Source organism: Bombus impatiens, unplaced genomic scaffold (genome assembly GCF_000188095.3).
Source record: "Bombus impatiens unplaced genomic scaffold, BIMP_2.2 scf_1293, whole genome shotgun sequence".
Lineage (NCBI taxonomy): Eukaryota > Metazoa > Arthropoda > Insecta > Hymenoptera > Apidae > Bombus > Bombus impatiens.
The window spans coordinates 272,243-289,655 of record NT_177712.1 but is presented as its reverse complement, the minus strand read 5'-3'; the positions used below and the strand labels follow the sequence as shown (position 1 = coordinate 289,655).

Sequence of the window (17,413 nt, the reverse complement as noted above, 5' to 3'; positions counted from 1 at the left end):
ACGTAAGTTTATGTGTTGAACCTTTTCTAAGAAGATATACCTGCATACTAATTTAATGTATCATGCGACAACTACTCTCTGTTGGCAAGGAAATCAATCGTGACTATAGCATTTACACGATATATAATTGACTATAATTTAGAAACATGTAAAACGTCCACACGCGAGGTACGATTAAAAGTCTCTTCCTCCTTTCTTTTTTCCTTTTTATTTCTTACTGTACTTTTATAGTTTACTTTCCATCTCTCTGCTACCTCCTTCTTCCCATCTTTCCCTTCTTTTTCTTTCTCTTCTCTTCTTCCTCACTCTCCACTTCGTTGTAATCGTCTCCTCTCTCTTCCTTTCTCCAATCCCAAGTGATCATCAGATACTCTATTCATCTTGAAACAACCTTCAGCGGTTTAGCGGATGAAGTTTCGTTAGCAGACTATCCCAAAGACCATCGAGAGATTTAGGTCGCAGTCCGGAACCAACCAGAAGTTGGGTATTTGTGATCGAACATCTTCCGAAAGCTCTCCGGCAGCCTGCACGATTATCCACAATGGAGTTGCACGTTCGTTCAACTCCGATGCCGGGGATCGAGTTTAATCGTCGCAATCGTCGAGCAGAGCGGACGAAGCTAAAAAGGAAACGAAACGAAAGGAAGTACCGGTATCGGTTGTCGAATCAACGTCCGTGAAATTGTTGCTGCCTAGACGACGAGCAATAAGAACTAGCACTGTATTACCGACGCGATATTGCGTTTCGCGCGAGACGGAATTGCTCGATAGGCCGGTTGTATCGAGAAATATAGAGGCCTGCGCGAGGTGGATGTTTAAATGATACTCCGGCCGCGGCTCGAGTACCCACTTATCAAGCTGTTTATTTCCTGGGGAAAAAAACGCCGGCAACTTTTCCAGCTGAGATTTTCAACGAGAGAACGCCGCAGTTCCTGGTCGACGATTAGATCGATACGAGACAAAGGAGAACGAGCCGAGTTACCGATACGCTACGGTGAAGTGGGTTTCTCTACGTTTCGTATTCTTGTTCGATAAAATTCCCATATTATTGTGTGTTTTTTTCTGTCTCGTGCTTTGTCTTTTTCTATTTCGATCATCCATTGGCGACCTTATCGAACCGAACTTGACATCTCGTCCCGTATCCGCTTTCAACAATCGAACGAAGAAAAAAAGCGCGTTTATCTAACGTTTATTTATCGATGAATATTCAACTCGAAAACATCCGTCATACGTGGAACAATATTTGCGAAAGGACTCGACTTGTGCATCTTTACGCGGAATAAAAAGGGCTGTTGACAGAAATGGTAGTAACGGAGAAAGCAATAAAATGTTCTCACCAGAAGCGTAAAAATTGATTAGCGGGAGAATTCTACGTAGGAATTCAGCTAGTTTGATATAATGGGTCCTTTCAGCTAGTTTGATATAATGGGTCCTTCAGAAATTAATGCATGGCAAATGTAGGTTTATTTGAAAACCGTTCAAATACTAGAAGTCATCTAGAGTTGCCAGTTAAATCCGGGGAAATAAGAATAGGCACTTAGCCGCGTGAGTATTAGGAAACCTATCTAGTTCAATAAGTAGTACAAGTCAACGCGTGGTCAGACAAACGGTATATAAGTTCCAAGTAAACCGACTAAGTAGAATGGGATAGTGTTTGCTCGGGCAGCCCGTGCTTACACAGTTGAGTGGAATGAGTATGTGATTGTTCAGACAGATAGAGCAAGATTAGTTTCTTCAATGACAAGGGTAAATATAATTTAATCGCCAACTAAACGGGCAGAGATAATACTTTACATATAACTTGCCAAGATACCGAGGATTAAACAGAATTTAACTCGATACGCATTCTCGATTTTCAGTATTCCAACGACGTTCAACATTCTCCAGTATCTTCTATAGCGAGAACAATAGATCCTACGTTTCGTCTGTTTCTTATCGAATTAATTACGCGAAATCTGTGCCGACGATCATGAACAGGACATCAATTCCCACAAACGGAACATCGGTCGAACACCTGTATCACCGCCGCATTACAATACTGGTTCAACACGAACCGCATATTAAGCGCCTGTATCAGGATCTATACGGGTACGATGTTACGCACCTGTGTACATGCGCACCACGTCTCACAAGCGTCGCGGAAACTTCGAACCGGCCGTAACTGCCGCGCTTAATTCGCCTCGTAACTTTTTCTTCTCGTGTCTAGCATCGTTTCCAAGTTATAGCTTGTTCCAGTTTCCCGTTAGATGCTCTCTATTTCTAACGCAGACGCGAAGGAACAGTCGACCCTAGAAGCGTATCCTGACGAGCCGAATAGTTTAACAGAGATGAATATAAATTTCGTTCACATACAGCAGATTCGAACAATCTGAAACGGCATAAAACCAGACACGGCGTTAACATTGAAGTGCCGCGTGGAAAACACGATGAAATTGTTCAAGGACCTACACTACGACTCGTTTACACAAAAATTCAATTGTTTCTCATCAAATTCAGTTATCTACTAGATAACTGAAAGGACTTAAATTTTGCGTAAGACGAGCGCGACACCAGAAATTTCGTAGATCCTTTTCGAGAAATATAATGAACATTCGCGTGCTTTTTCGCGAAGCAGTCAAAACGTTCGTTAACTATCGCTGGAAAAATGACTGGACGTTGATAGTTGCCATTGTTAGCGCGTCGTAAAGCATTTACATGCGAATGGGAGCCAAGTGAGTAAGGTTGATGCATATGCAGCAGACGTCGTATCTTATTCCTACGATAGTTATTCGTCGCCGGTTATATTTGGCGGTTTATTGTCTAGAGATGATAGGCTTCGCGCCTCGCAGGGTCCGGACTTCACAATGGAATAACGTGGCCCGGTTCGACGAATTCTATGGCCGATCCGTAGCCTTATCAGATCGAATACAGTAGATTTGAATTTTGAATTATGCTATTTCGATCTTGAACGTTTGAACGTGAAGTTATTAGCCCTGAAATTGAAACTTGGAACTTGAAATTAAAAATTTCCAATATCTGAAGTCGAAACTGTTTCAATGTTCGAATCCCTTGATGCTTGTAATTTTTGATATCTGAAATTTACAGTTTGGTATGTATAAGTTCCGATTGTTCGATAAAATCTGAAATTTTCAGTTGATGACGCACGCTTTTCACAAACAACGCGTCCCCTCGTATTTTAATAGAGAAACGGTGTACCTCGAGACACTGAATTATTTATGTCTGCCGTATTTCTACAATTCGATGGGGCCCATAAACTGCGGCTGAACGTCAACGTCCATTTCGACTTTGTCCGCTAACATAATAGCCGCGAACGGCGAAACGCGAGTACCTTATTGTTGGCTAGATTTATTGAACTTACCTGATATGAGCACCAACACTATCCACATGATCCCCACCAGGCTCTTCATCATGTCATTGTGTCACGTCCAACTCATTTCTTCTCGCCTTCGTGCTCTCCGGACCCTTCAGTTCTAGCACTGAAACAGGGAGAACGTTGTTCGATTGAGTGCAACCATGTGCCTTGAATAAGCATTTGCAATTAGCGTTAGAACACGTTCTCTCTCGATTTATGACCACAATTCGCAAATCAATACGTCACTATCAATTTTTTGCCCGATAATTTGTTTATCCTTTCAACGGTTTTCTTCTCTACGAATCACATTTTACGCTTAATCTCTAGACAAATTGAAATTTCGAAGCGAGGTACAAGTAACAAGTGCGATTCTAATGCTAAATTTGAAAGCTTAAAAGAGATACATTATTCGCGTGTGCTATCAAAAAACTTTCGATAGAAATTTGAAGTTTCAAGTCATGTTACTTTACTATATTTGTATAAATATTTTCAAGCGATATAATTTCTTCTCTCATCGGTTTAATTCTCCTTAGCGGACAAGTATTACAGAACATTTTCTTTTTTTGCAAAAACGTCTCTTAACGAACGAAAAGATATCCTCTATAATCGTTCTGTGTAATAATGTAATTGTCCTTCCGTGTCTTTTTAAATTAAAAAAGCAGAGAACATGTTTGAATTCTGGATTATTTAATACCTTGTGGAAATAATTTATTTATCCATAAATCACTCCACAACACGTCGTAATACCCCTATTAAAAATATATTACGCCATACTGAATCAAAATTAAATAACTCGTCTTTATCAATCATTTATACTACGGCGAATTCCAATTAAGGAAAGAAACGAGTTAGCTGACAGGTTGAGCCGATGTTTTTAGCAAGTACGTTTATTCCAATTTTCCTTGCAGGAATTTACGCCGGTCATAAGGCTGGTGATTACGTGATTTCGGATTCCTAGCTGAAATTTTCGCGTCGGATCTCGTAAATCTCTCTTAGTTAGGCGAGCGGAAACGCGATGGCGTATCTCTTGAAATATCGTTGAATCTGCAACTCGGATACATAAGCAGCTTCTCTCCTCCCCCAGGGCTGCCAACCGTTGTACATTCCCGTCGAAACTTTAAAACTGAACTGGAAATCTCGAGACCCGGATTTTTGTGGATTTTTCTCGATCGAATGTGCATGCTAGGAAGGAAGCAAGCAAGAAAGGAGGAAAGGAAGAATGCAAAAGTGATGTATCCGGTTGAAACGTTGAAGAAAGCCAGCTCGTATCTATGCGGGAACGCGAGAGCGCGATCGAAGAATTCAAGTCGATCGTAAAATGAAAAATGATTTTATACCGCTGAAAGATAGAGATTGAAATTGTCTTTCGAGTGTTCATCCACGTTGTTCGCTGTTGCGGATCGTATTAGAATATTTATTAGGTGGAGGGAATAAAAGCCACGTAAAACATGGAGTAAACGGGAGTTTTCTTTGCGGAAAATGTTCATCGTTCGCGTAATGTATACTGTGTAACGAACGGTTTTTATAATTCAGAATTTCGAAAATACTGTAAACCGTTAAACTTTTAACACGTTACAGGTAAAAGACAAGATTGCACAGTGACGAGCATATACATGTGTATGTGTAATTGGGAAATGCTTATCAAGTTATTTGATAATTCCATTATGGAAAACATTATTTTTATTTTTTCTGATAATGTAGCATTTAAAAATACATTTGCAATTTGAAACACTGTAAACGTAGAACGACTATCAAGTTCTTATTTCCAATAATGATTACTATGATCACACTGAACTAGATACGACTGAGCTATATTAAATTAAGTTAAATTTGATACAAAGATTATCTCTATTTATATGATCGTCACTTTAAATTTTGATTTGTCGATTAAAAATATTAGAACATTTTTAGGACATCCAGTACAAATTGTACGTTTCCCGTCGCTCATATTCTCTAATTATTTCATCATAAATTTGTTATTTCACCGGTTCAATATTGGACCTATAATATAAATAAAATAATATACAAAATCAAATAAAATAATTCTTAAAATAAAACTCCGAATATCCCAATAAATATAACGAACGCGTATGCAAATACGCATAGCCAGCTGAATATACGTGCTGATAAAATCTACCCCAAACATATAACTCTCGCTTCTGATAATATAATAATTTATAAGATAATATAACACAGTATCGTATCGGTAATTCCCAATTCGCTTAAATATACAAAAATATATAGCATAAACGAACTGCTTCTAGGTCAGTCATCTTCGAGATATCTCCAGTTTCTACATCACGAATTTCGTTCGAAAAATCAAAGAGAAAAGAATAGTAATCGATTTCCAGTGGCGGTAAAATTCGCGAACGAACGGGCACGTAATCGGTAATCGGTTCGCCCGATCCGTTCCAAGCTGCCGCATCGTTCCGCGCCACGTGGACCGCAGAACTGCGGCTGCAGCTCGGTGCGTTCTGCACGGCCGCAGACTGCTATAGCGCTAATACGGTACAAGGTGAATCGCAGAGAGTCCTGCTACTGAATTTGTTGCCCACCGAGCCTACACATTTTTTCCCGTTTATATTCACTTATGTAACATTGCATTTCCAGATCGTATTGTTGCACCTTGGTAATTATTAATCCTCTCGGTAGAGTTGGCTGATATCGTAACACGTACGGCTTAATAGTTTTTTCATTTTTCTTTCATTTCTTGGTAAACGTGTGTGACGATAACGATCGATTCTTATTTATATAGATATCGACGATTCTTTATTGCATCTGGATATTTGTCGGTAATGGGTCGCTTTTTAAGAAATACAATTTATCGACACAGATGGATATAAATTTGATAGTATATTTTCTCGATTAGGTGTCCATGCAAGTAATAAAGTACGCTTTTTATCCTTTGTTGGTAGTTGTTAATAACGATCGCATCTTATAGGGGATGTGATTGATATTGATCTAGAATCGAATAGTACTTTATCTTTAGTAGATTTGTGCAAAAATAATAATTGCCCTATATTGAAGATGTTCCTTTTTTGGCTAAGTAGACTTTCTTACGATGTAATCTTCCTTGTTTAAATGTTTAAATACTGTAAACATTATAAGAGTTTTAACCGATCGCCGCAGTGTCCTGCTATAACGAGAACTGGCCATATCAAAGAACATCATAGTGGAAGAAATTGTACCAATGGAACGAGATAAGAAAATGAAATACTTCTTAAGGCTGTGAACAAGATTTGGACCTCGTCTTCTTAAAAACCTATCGAATCTTTCGTTCCCACGTCTTTCTATTTATTTTCCTGCATCGTTACGTTCTCCCTAGAAACGAAAGACAGAAAGGGATCTGCATAGCAGAGATTTTCGTTGGAATCAGAACGAAACATGGACGATTCGTTCGCGTATGTTAAAAAGCAGGATAGATTTCATCTTCGCGTGCACGTAATCGTCTTCTTTGATCTTCTTTCGCGCGATAAACGCGAACGGCCGCGTTTCTCCGTCCGAGAAACGTTTCTTTAATGCAGATATTGCGACCTTAATTTCTGGATAGTTTCTCCCGGACTGCATATTATTTCTACTCGACGTTTTGTACGGATTCGGACTTTTAATACTAGAGGGTAATCTAGCACGGCAAAGAAAAACAACAGCGGAATATGAGGCTCGTGCGCGTGGATCTGCTCGTTCCGTTTAATCCTTTCGTTATGGGAGGCGATTATGGTTACGAGCTGTTAAGCTTGTGTTCGCTTTATGTTGAAAACCGCTGGGAATTCTCTGTTTGTCCGACGAAAGCCGTTGATGGTAATTGTTCGTTGCGAAATGATCCCCATAAAGTAACTAAAAGTGGCTAGTTGCAGAGGACACGTAGCACTACCGTTAACGGTTGTAATCTTTACCTGTGAGTGGTTCCTCTGCCGTGGCAAAAGTTTACAGCTTCTGTCTATTAAGACCGCTACCATCAAACAAAGGATTTATTTATTTTATTACAGGATGCTCGTAATACGTACCACGTTAAAAACTTCCTTTCCCGTTACTATTATTCTGATAAATATACAGCGACGAGTATATGAATAAAGTTGTCATATCGAATCTAACTTAATTTAGTCTGCAATTTTTTCTCGAAATAAAACTTTCCAAGTAATTTCAGATTTATAGTGCTTCGAAAGAAGATGTCCATTTGAGAGTAAAACTATCGCTCTCGATAGTATCTCCCGCGAATGGATACTGCACTGAGAGATAGCCGACTATCCAAGCCGCTATCGGATCGGATCGGATAGTCACTTTCAAGGCAGTGTCCACTTGCGAGAAATATTATCGAAAGCAACTTGCGATGGAGACCTAGCTTAAAGGACAAATGTGCTTTTTTAAATCCTATATCTATGATAGAACACGGAGATAGAAATGCAATTACGCGTAGAACTCCCTTTATTTGAATTTGTTGGAAGACAGGCAGTTTATGCAATTCAAAGTTCACATAATAGGAATTCATTGATTTTCTCCATTATCTATTGTTTGTCGTTCGGACACAATAGGACGTGATAGCTCACACTCGGGTAAATGTATTTAATCAGCAAATGTTCATTAACATCGTCACTAACTAAAATTTCGTTACAATAAATGGAGTGCCATTGTGGTTGAATTTTTTCAACCTTCTTTCGTCCCTCGTTGCATATATTTTTCTATAATTCTTCCTACACCACTCCAAAAGTATTTACTCTTGTACCACCCAGTACGTCTGCTGGTGGCTCTGATTTCGAATGATTTAACGCGAGATTCCCCAGACATTGGGAAGAGTAAGAATTGCCAAGAAATTGCCAGGTAGCGTCGGCAGAGCATTCGGCTGGCGGGAGTGGTCGGCGCGTAATTTCGCGCGAGCAGCTTACCTGGTTAAAGGGTTGAGGCTCTCGTCACGCGTGGCTGACGAGACTGGAGCGAACGTAGCCAGATAATTAGCCAGTCTCGAGGCACGAGCGAGAACCACCCCGACAGAGACGAGTTCGATCGATCGTACTTCGTAGAACTAACTTTCGGTCTGGAAATAAAAGCCGAACAGTAGAAGTCTCGTCGAGTGGATTCGTCGTCTCGACGCGATTCGCTCGAGCGAACGATGACACGGCCGCGTTGCGACACGATTAACCCGTCGAATCGACCTTTCCAAGCAAAGGTATTCGAGGAGAAACAATGGTCGATGAATTTTAGGGAAATTGTTCTGGAAAATCTCCGTTTTCTCTTCTTGTTGATTATGCGGTGTTTTTGTGTTTTGTGATTTCGAAGAGAACGAGGCGTCTAGCTGTAGGTGTTTAGCTGTTTTCTCCTTTATTCTGTTTTACCATTGCATTTGTACTATACAGTATGTTTATAGTAATTGGCAGTTTCTGTTAGTTTTATTAAAACGGGCAATCTTAATTAAGCTTGGTCTAATTTGTTAGAAACAAATGGAAAGCTAGTTATAGTCTCTTTGCTTTCTGTCTTCTACCGAGTTATCTAGAAATACTGTTCTTGCATAGTGTTCCGGTAATTCCTTGGTAGAAGTGTATGGAACACCGTGAAATTTATTTGCAATAAAAATATTCAGTCTTAACGCAGGTACGTTCGTATCAAGACGAACAGCTTAAAACGACGGAAATTTTCACGATGACCTGCTAATAATAAAAACTATTTAATTCTTCTCGTCTTCGTTCTCTTTATCTCAATCTTTATTTATTTTTTAATCAGTCTATTAGTAACAACGAATCTATTTGAAAACCAGAAGAAATATCCAACTTCTAAAACAAATTCACGATACAATGATTAAAGAGAACCTATCAATTTTTTCAGCAAGTCACAGTTTCCCTTAATGATCGGTTAAAGATCGTACAAACGAAATCCTGGAATTAGAACGATTAACCTTCATAAATTCTCTGATAATTAATTTGTCCCGAATCAGAAGGTTCTTCCTTAATTTCCTAGTTATAAGCGAGTTGTTGGAACGGCACTCATGCTCAACCGCGGCTACGTCGATCTCGAATATTCGAGATCCATTCAGTTAAAAGCGTTTTCTGTCCGCGCTATTAACTCGTTCACACAACGATTCACAGATCCGATTCAACGGCGTCGTTGCACCTTTGTATCTCGTGGCGATGAATGCGTTTCGACGCTGAGAATCGCGGGCAACTTGTTGCTGAATAAATTCACCGGCTTGCTTCATTAATTTTAATACGCTGTTTGCGGGTCAGATTACCTTTTTTATACGCCTCTGCTCATTTTCATCGCTCGGATATCCATTCATTGCGCGGCGACAATGTTCGAAACTCTGGAAACTTTAACTTTTCCACCTTGATTCTTCCCCTTGGCTCCTCAAGGAAGATCTCGTAACCGGAATTAGCAACAGCTTTAACCGAACGAGACGAAATCATAGCTTACTTGACAAATCGGTAAATGAAACCTGTTTGTGCACTTAATTATCTAAATTATCTAAATTAAAATCTATTAAAAGAGCTATTTTACTTTCGTAAAAAAAAAACGATCATTTTCAAACAATATTAACCAATCGATAAGATAGGCTGATATTCAAACACGAGTCTGCTATATAAACTCGTGGATACGGCTCGAAATCCCATTAGTCAGCGATGAAATAAGATTTATGAATTTAATAATGGCCACGCATCGTCACCGGGGAACAATTAAACGCGGCACAATTGTGCAACCGCATTACGGTTAAATGTTACGATTATTCTACGAACGAACGATAGAAAAGAAAAGGATATAAAAAAGAAGAGAGAGAAAATGTGTGGAAGGTAGTTAAATTCATAGAGTGAGCGAGCTACCACGTGTTATCCTTGTTAAAACGTGAATTTCGCGGAGCTGCCGACTTTTCGTGTCAGACACTTCGATGAAATTTCCGCGAGCCAAGCGAATTTTAATACCTTCGATTTCTATCGAACTTCCGCTTCCTGGTTTCATTGATAACATCAGAGAAGCTGAGCTTCGCGAGTCTGGTGAATCGTTGACCAAAAGTTAGACCATTTTCAACGGGTTAAATCTACAGTCGTGGAACGAATCGATAAATCGCAATGTTTGAGAGCCTAGTGGCTTTATCGAAGATCTCGCTATATATTAAAATTAGCAACGTTACTGTTTAACTTGCACTGTGCTACTCGTTTCCTAGGTATCGCTTTAATTAAAAAAAAAAAAAAATAAAAATTGCAAAAGATGAGATATTATCGCAGAAATGTTTTACTATTCACAATCGATTCCTGTTGCACGATTAAAATAATATGTAATATTATAAATGTTATTATGAGATAAATTAATATCACATAATAATAGGTTCTCCGATATAGCACAAATTATCAACATTAACAAATTCTGTTTCACACAAAGACAAGCCTAACAACGATAACAATTGAAACTCGCCAACTCAAAAATACATTTTAATCGCTGTTCGTGTTTTCGCTGCGAAACCTCATAATATCGTTGTTATGGCATCCTAAATGACGATCGATAACACGTTTTTCGTCCGACGTGTTTCCAACGAGATTCGAGAGAACGTAACGCCGCGCCAGGGCTGAAAAGCATGGCTCGCTCGGCGAGCAGCTTGTAATCACGACTAAACTGAGTATCGACAAGTTGCGGTCGATAACCCTTTTTTCTCTCTCTTTCCACCTCTCTCTTTTTGTTCCCTTGGACACTGATGGATGAAGGGCTTAGGACCTGGGCAATAAATCATCGTGGATCGGCCGATGAATCGACCATCTCGATGATAAGACGATCGGTCGATCCGCGTTTTCCTCGATTGTCATACAAATTGAGCTTCGTGTATACGGCATAGCAATCGAGGGATTATATTTGAAATACGGGCAGGATTTTATGTTTCTTTTATATTAGGTCGCTGTATAAGTTCAGTCTGTCAGAGTACATCTACGAATTTGATATATAGATCGCGGAATTTTATGCGTTTACGACAAAATTGAAAGATGTAAAAATGCATAGAATGCATGGAACATGCAGGAACAAAGTATAGTTACGATGTTTATAATATTTAGTGAGCGAAACAATTCTCAGCGCTGGTTCTACTCGTTTAGTAGATATTTGTAAAAATTGAACTTACGCAGTTGGTATTTTCTTCGGCTAAACTGCAGCGTAGACGAAGATCGGTGATTTTGACGGATATTCTTTTAACGTGCGATTACAAATTCTTCGCGATTCGAGAAATACGCGAATTATGCGAACCAGTAAAAGGGAAGAATAGTGATCGATCTTGATTGGATAAGTTTCTTCATTAAAGATACTGGTTTTTGAACCAGTAAATTCGAAGAAAAGTTAAGTGATCGATCGTCGATTTGTCGATACTCGATTAGTTTTCACGTTCTTTACGAACGGATAATTAAATGGCAATGTGATTAAACTGCAGAATCTTAATTAAATAGCAGTATTATTGGAAAATGGAAAAGAATGCAAAAGATCTGCCAATATGTTATCGACAATTATTTTTCATAGAAAAATTTCGGCGAATACTATCGCTTTATTCATTGCATTTACAGATATTCGGTTTATTCGGTTTATTCTATTTGTTCCTTTACATTTCCTGTTTGCTTATTCATATTCTCGATTTCCTGTTTACTTCACTACCTTGTTGTTCAACTTATTTTTAATTTTAAGTCCCCAGAATATCTTTCCGTAGGGAACGCCCTAATTCTTTTCTGCGCGCCGATATTTCCTTCGTCCCCTCGCCAAAAACGTAAAAGCTTTCTTCAAAGCATCATTCCGCAACACGTCCGCGAACGGCAACAGCCACTTCGCCGAGCCTCGTTGAATTTGTAACATATCACCGCGCCAATTCCTTCTCTCACAGATTTTAAGCCGCGCGGTTTACCTTTCTCCCCAATGGAAAATCCAATTTTACGAAAACAAGTGGAAGATAAGTGGTGGGTAAGGCCACTCCGTCAGCGACAAAAACGCATCGAGTCGAAAGACGAGATTCAACGGGAGGAGATAAAACCTAAATTGTAAGAAGAAGAAGAAGAAGAAGAAGAGTGAGAAAGGGTTAGAGGGGAAGAATGTTTACGCTGGAGCGAGAACTGGCAGAAATTTCAGATTCAAGAGGATACGAGTGCCGGTGGAACGGATGATAATTAATTTTCCATGAGGTAAATGGATGCGGTACGTGTTCCTATGCCGTCTGCCTCCGGCCATGATGGATATCTGCATACTGCATGAACCAGCTTTTCTCGAACGTGGTGAGCTGTTTACAGAGGCTGCGGCTTGTAGGCTGCAAGCTCGCCTGTTAAATACGGTTAACCGAATGCAACTGAAGAAAGAAATATTTTGAGATATTCTATTCGCAATATTTTGGATCACTGACGATTATATTGCGATTAGAAGTCGAAACGTGATCCTCGAATTTACGAAAGAATCTCGAAGAAGCGTTTAATTTTTCTCCTTTTGCCCTAAGGAGTATCTACTTTGTTCGAAAATGTTAACCGATCTTTTTCAGTAGGTTAAATGATTTTTCCTCGACCTATGAATGGACCTAAAGTCTGAACGCAAAGCCAGTTCGATTATTTTTACTTGAAACTTTTCGAGCTTCCATGGGTTTCAAGGTTTCGAGGTTTCGATTGCTTCATCCCTTGTTACGATGCATTACGGAGGCAAACACGTAATCGTTTTGTACAAAATCAAAATTTCGCTGGAAATTTCGGGAGATAAGTGGTGGAAGTTGCGAGAATTTGAGGACTTTTATAAGGAATGTATTTGAAGGCAGAGAAAATTGGAGTCGTTGCGAGATATTTTGTTTCGCGACGTGAGCGCTAACAGAGGCAGATAAACCAAATGAATTTACGAGACTCGGCGTCGTAATTCCAACACAGCATAGAAAAATATGAACGATAAATTTTTATTTAGCAAGCGTTTTTTTTCAGGTTGCTAAAGGTTACGTGTTTTAGGGGATGATGTTTTCGTTAAACAAGTTTAATTCTATGTTTGTAGGAAACAAAAATTGAAAAAAGCGGACATGAAAATAGTGTAAATAGAATTAAGCGGGATATTGTGCTGTAATTTTAGTCTTCGTTTTCTCAGATTCGCTGAGAGCGCGAATAAAAGTTCATTATTCTATATCTACTCTCAATTAATTTTAATCTCGACATATTTTATCACGCGAGCCTTCGATCTCACAAATTCTTAAATACCAACAACTTCGCTGATTTGTTACTTTTTATCTTACTAATAAAATTACATCGATAAAAATTACATCGATAAAATTATAGAATTCAGACTCAAGATCGAACAACATCCAGCGTTTCTGCAAAAATCAGTTGACGAGAGGAACGAAGAGATGGAAGGAGGGAAGGAAGAATAAGGAAAAACGGAAGCTAAAGCAAGTAGAAGACATCGCGACTGTGAAAATTGTTCGAAACGGGAACAAAACCAGTGGATTCTGCCGCGAGTCTACTTTATTCACAGATAATTGAATATCAGTAGGGGTGCAGGAGTGAGAGGGTGAAATTCTGTGGGAATCCCAACGTATCGGCCTATACAGGCAACCGATCGAGGCCGATTCCACGAGAGAAAGCTCTTCTCGGTGGAATCAATTCAACTGCCGGCTGGTTCGGCTCATGGAAAATTAAATATCAACGTTCGGGTGTCTCGATCCTTTCGCAACCCTCGCAAATTTCTTCGATTTCAGTCCACCGATAACGTCGACGGATACCCTGAAGCGCTTTGAACCCTTCGTTTCTCGACTCGACTTTACCGGATGGATTTTTGGCGAAGATAATAGTACAAAAGGATTGAAGAAGAAAGAAAGAAAGAAAGAAAGAAAGAAAGACAGAGTGTGATATCGTAGACTGATTGCTGTTTTTTCTTGTTCGATGGTAAAAAGGTATCCCTAATGAATTTAGATGATATTTCTTCCCTGCAGTTTGATGGATTCACGGCGGAAACTTGCTTCGTCTTTGTAAATCTGAAGTTTCGTTTTGGTAGATTGATCGAGTGGTAAAATGTTACATCTAATTGATCATGGACAATGTCTTATTATTATTATCATTTTCCGGATTAGTGTCTGTTTTTGCAGATCGATGGAGTGGTTATTTATGATGGTTGTGGACAATCTGTTATTATTAACCCTTGGGTTTGATGAATTTGTTTATCTATATCGATCGAGTGGTAAAATGTTATCTATAATGATTATGGACAATTTATTATTACCATTGTCTGTTGGTTTGATGGATTCGGCTTCGTGAATGTAAGATTTAATTGTGCATGGAAGAAGGACTTCTACATAATTTCAATTTCTCAGTTTCTCGATTTCGAACGAGAATGGTACTGAAAGTGCCCGATGGAATTATCGTGGATGATTCAATCCCTCGTTTGTAGTCTATTGAATCTTCTCGAGTTCCGCGAAGTTTCTTTGGTTTCTTGGAAGAAGCGTGTTTTTCTTCAACAATGCCCCGCCTGATTTTCAACAAAGATAACATCTAGAGTAATTATCGATATCCTCGAACTTCTACGAAAGAAGTTTCCTTATTTTTCCTTTTTTTATACGTCTTCAAACTCTCGAATTTTCTCGACTCGATCGTCAAACCCGTTACAGATCATACTGATGGATCATAGATCATAGCACGCCTGAATAACAGAACTGATACATTTGCATGAAAATTGAGCTCCGTTATTAAGGGTCGTTATCGTCAACCCATCAGTTTGTTTCTGCTTCTTCGTGCTAAAAGATTGAATGCTTCTTGTGATTTCAAATAGAACAAGAGTTGATGGAAGATTACCTTCATTTACAACGAGGAAACTTTCCTAAATGATTAGTGGATTCTTCCTCGGCCGATCATTAATATAATTTGCTCAATGAACGAATCGGAGGCGTTTTTGTCGGTGAGATATAAATCATTAACAGAAATTCAGAAAATTGTAGATACGAATCAAGGAAAATATCTCTAAAAGTTTTACTCTACAGATTTTACGCGAGGTTCGATGATTTTACAGTCGACCATGGTTACGGTGGCTTAGCAAGAAATTTAAAAGAGTAAGCAAGCAGTAAAGTAGGTTTTTTCTTAGATGCAATAGGATAGAAATATCTTCCTAACATTGCAGTTGAGAAGTTTAATCTCAAAGGTGTTAAGGAATTCGCAAATTTTAATGCATTGCTATATATATCCCGAATGGAAGACCATAAAAGAAAATACGTACATAATAACATCGATCTCTTTGCATCTTTCCATTAGAAATTTAAATGACTTATTAGGAAACTCGACATGTATGTCAATGTATGTACTTGACTGTACATTTCATTTAGAAAAATAAAATCGACATCTTCGGATATCCTTTACATCTCTATCTGTCGTCATCACGTTCTGTCTCTTCCAAAAGCATTCAACCTCTGTAGATGTTTCTTTCTGTTTGCTATTTGAATAATGTTTCTGAATAAAAAAGATCACGACGTAACTATGCGATTTATCCATCAAAATTTGACCAATGTAATAAACCGACCGATAAAATATTCGACATTGTCAGAGCCGATAAATCTCTATAAGGATTGAAATCAAAGTTTCACGATTAAAGATCCGGTCATAAATATGTAATGCATCGATAACCAATTCTGCAATGTGAGAGAAAGCTAAATCAATTATGAAAGCCCTGGTGACAGAGTCAAAGACAGAGAATCGGATGATAAACATTCCGGATGAATTCAGCACAGTTAAAAGTTTAAGTTGGACAAGTTTTCGCCATCCAGGATGAGTAGTTGCATGACTTGTGATCAAGTCTAGTAGTCCTTCGACAGTTTCATCCTCATTGGAAACGTCAGTATACACATTCTACTTGAAAGACGTGGCACGCGTGTTCCAAGATATTCGAGGAGAGGGATACGGTGGCAAACTTCCAAGGAAAACGCGTCCTGGTCGCATGTGTGTCACGCAGAATGCAAAAGAATCGGCCGACTGCATCAAAATGCTACTATCCAGTGGTGCAGAAACCTGTTCAACCATAGCGGATGCGATAACGACGATTCGGCGATACAAGAAAATCCAGTTTTGCAATTCGCAGATCAAGTTTGTTCGACGAGCGGGTTGAAATGCTGTTCAGAGTAGCAGTAGAGAGTATGTTCTTTTCGAATAGCGGCTAGAAATCGATGTTTTGAGATCGTTTCATAGTATAGAAAGCAGATACAGCGAGTGGTATTCAAGCAATTTTTAGAAATATTTATTGTAAAAGATACTTAGAAGATTTTTTAATGATCCTTGTACGTACGTGTTATGTGAAAAAGGTATATGATATTTGTTTCTACGGAAAAATGTGCAAAAATATGAATAATATACAAAATGAAGCAATTGATACGATATTAAACGTTACAAATAAAGGAACTAACTAATCTTTTTAGATTCACCCAATGTTTGCATCCAGATCCCTTAACTGTCATTTAGTATTCAAACAGAGACAGAAGATAAATTTTCCTTTTTATTATCAGACTATTTCTATTACGATTAACCACGTTCTTCGATCGTATACAACTTGCGTAACACAAATTACTAGATTCTTTCTATCAGACTAGATCATCCGAAAATGATCAAATTACAAAAAGTTACCAGATTACCATTTTTAATTCGTTCCTGTTACTAAACTATTCGAAAGAACTTTGCGATCAAATAGCATCTTTAAAAACAATCAAAGGAAGAATAGAAACTACTGAGCTGACGCTATCAAGATATTATCCCAAAAATACCCATAAATCAAAATCAGTATCGATTTCTCCAAATGGCACAAGTTCCAAGGAAATAACTGTTCGATACTCATAATCATTTCAGTTTACATTAATCGTCTCTCGCGCTATCTTTTTGATTTCTTCTTCACTTCTTCAACTTCTTTTTTCATTTCTCGAAGAGCTTGGAGTAGTCAGTGAAAAATGAATTTCATTCGAGCGGTTGTCCATCCATTTATTTGTCCATTAGACGCAGCAGCGAAAATGCCTGGAACTCACTCCCCCCACTTTCAGGATTTACGATTTTCCGTAAATTGAGTTTCGAGCCGGTGGACGGCGGCGCGACAGATCGTCCGGATGGAAATGGAAACGTCGATGAAAAATATT

General features: G+C 38.7%; 1 protein-coding gene across 4 annotated transcripts in view; it reads right to left on the bottom strand.

The window, feature by feature from the left end:
- Positions 1 to 17,413, bottom strand: part of LOC100746196 (acetylcholine receptor subunit alpha-like) — a 102,388-nt gene that overhangs the window by 22,355 nt on the left and 62,620 nt on the right. For all 4 annotated transcript variants that reach the window (XM_024371414.2, XM_012392170.3, XM_003493779.4 and 1 more), the window contains one exon: positions 3,358 to 3,475. In XM_024371414.2, coding sequence (XP_024227182.1) covers positions 3,358 to 3,409 — 52 coding nt within the window. In that variant the 5' untranslated portion in view covers positions 3,410 to 3,475. The remainder of the gene's footprint in view (positions 1 to 3,357; positions 3,476 to 17,413) is intronic.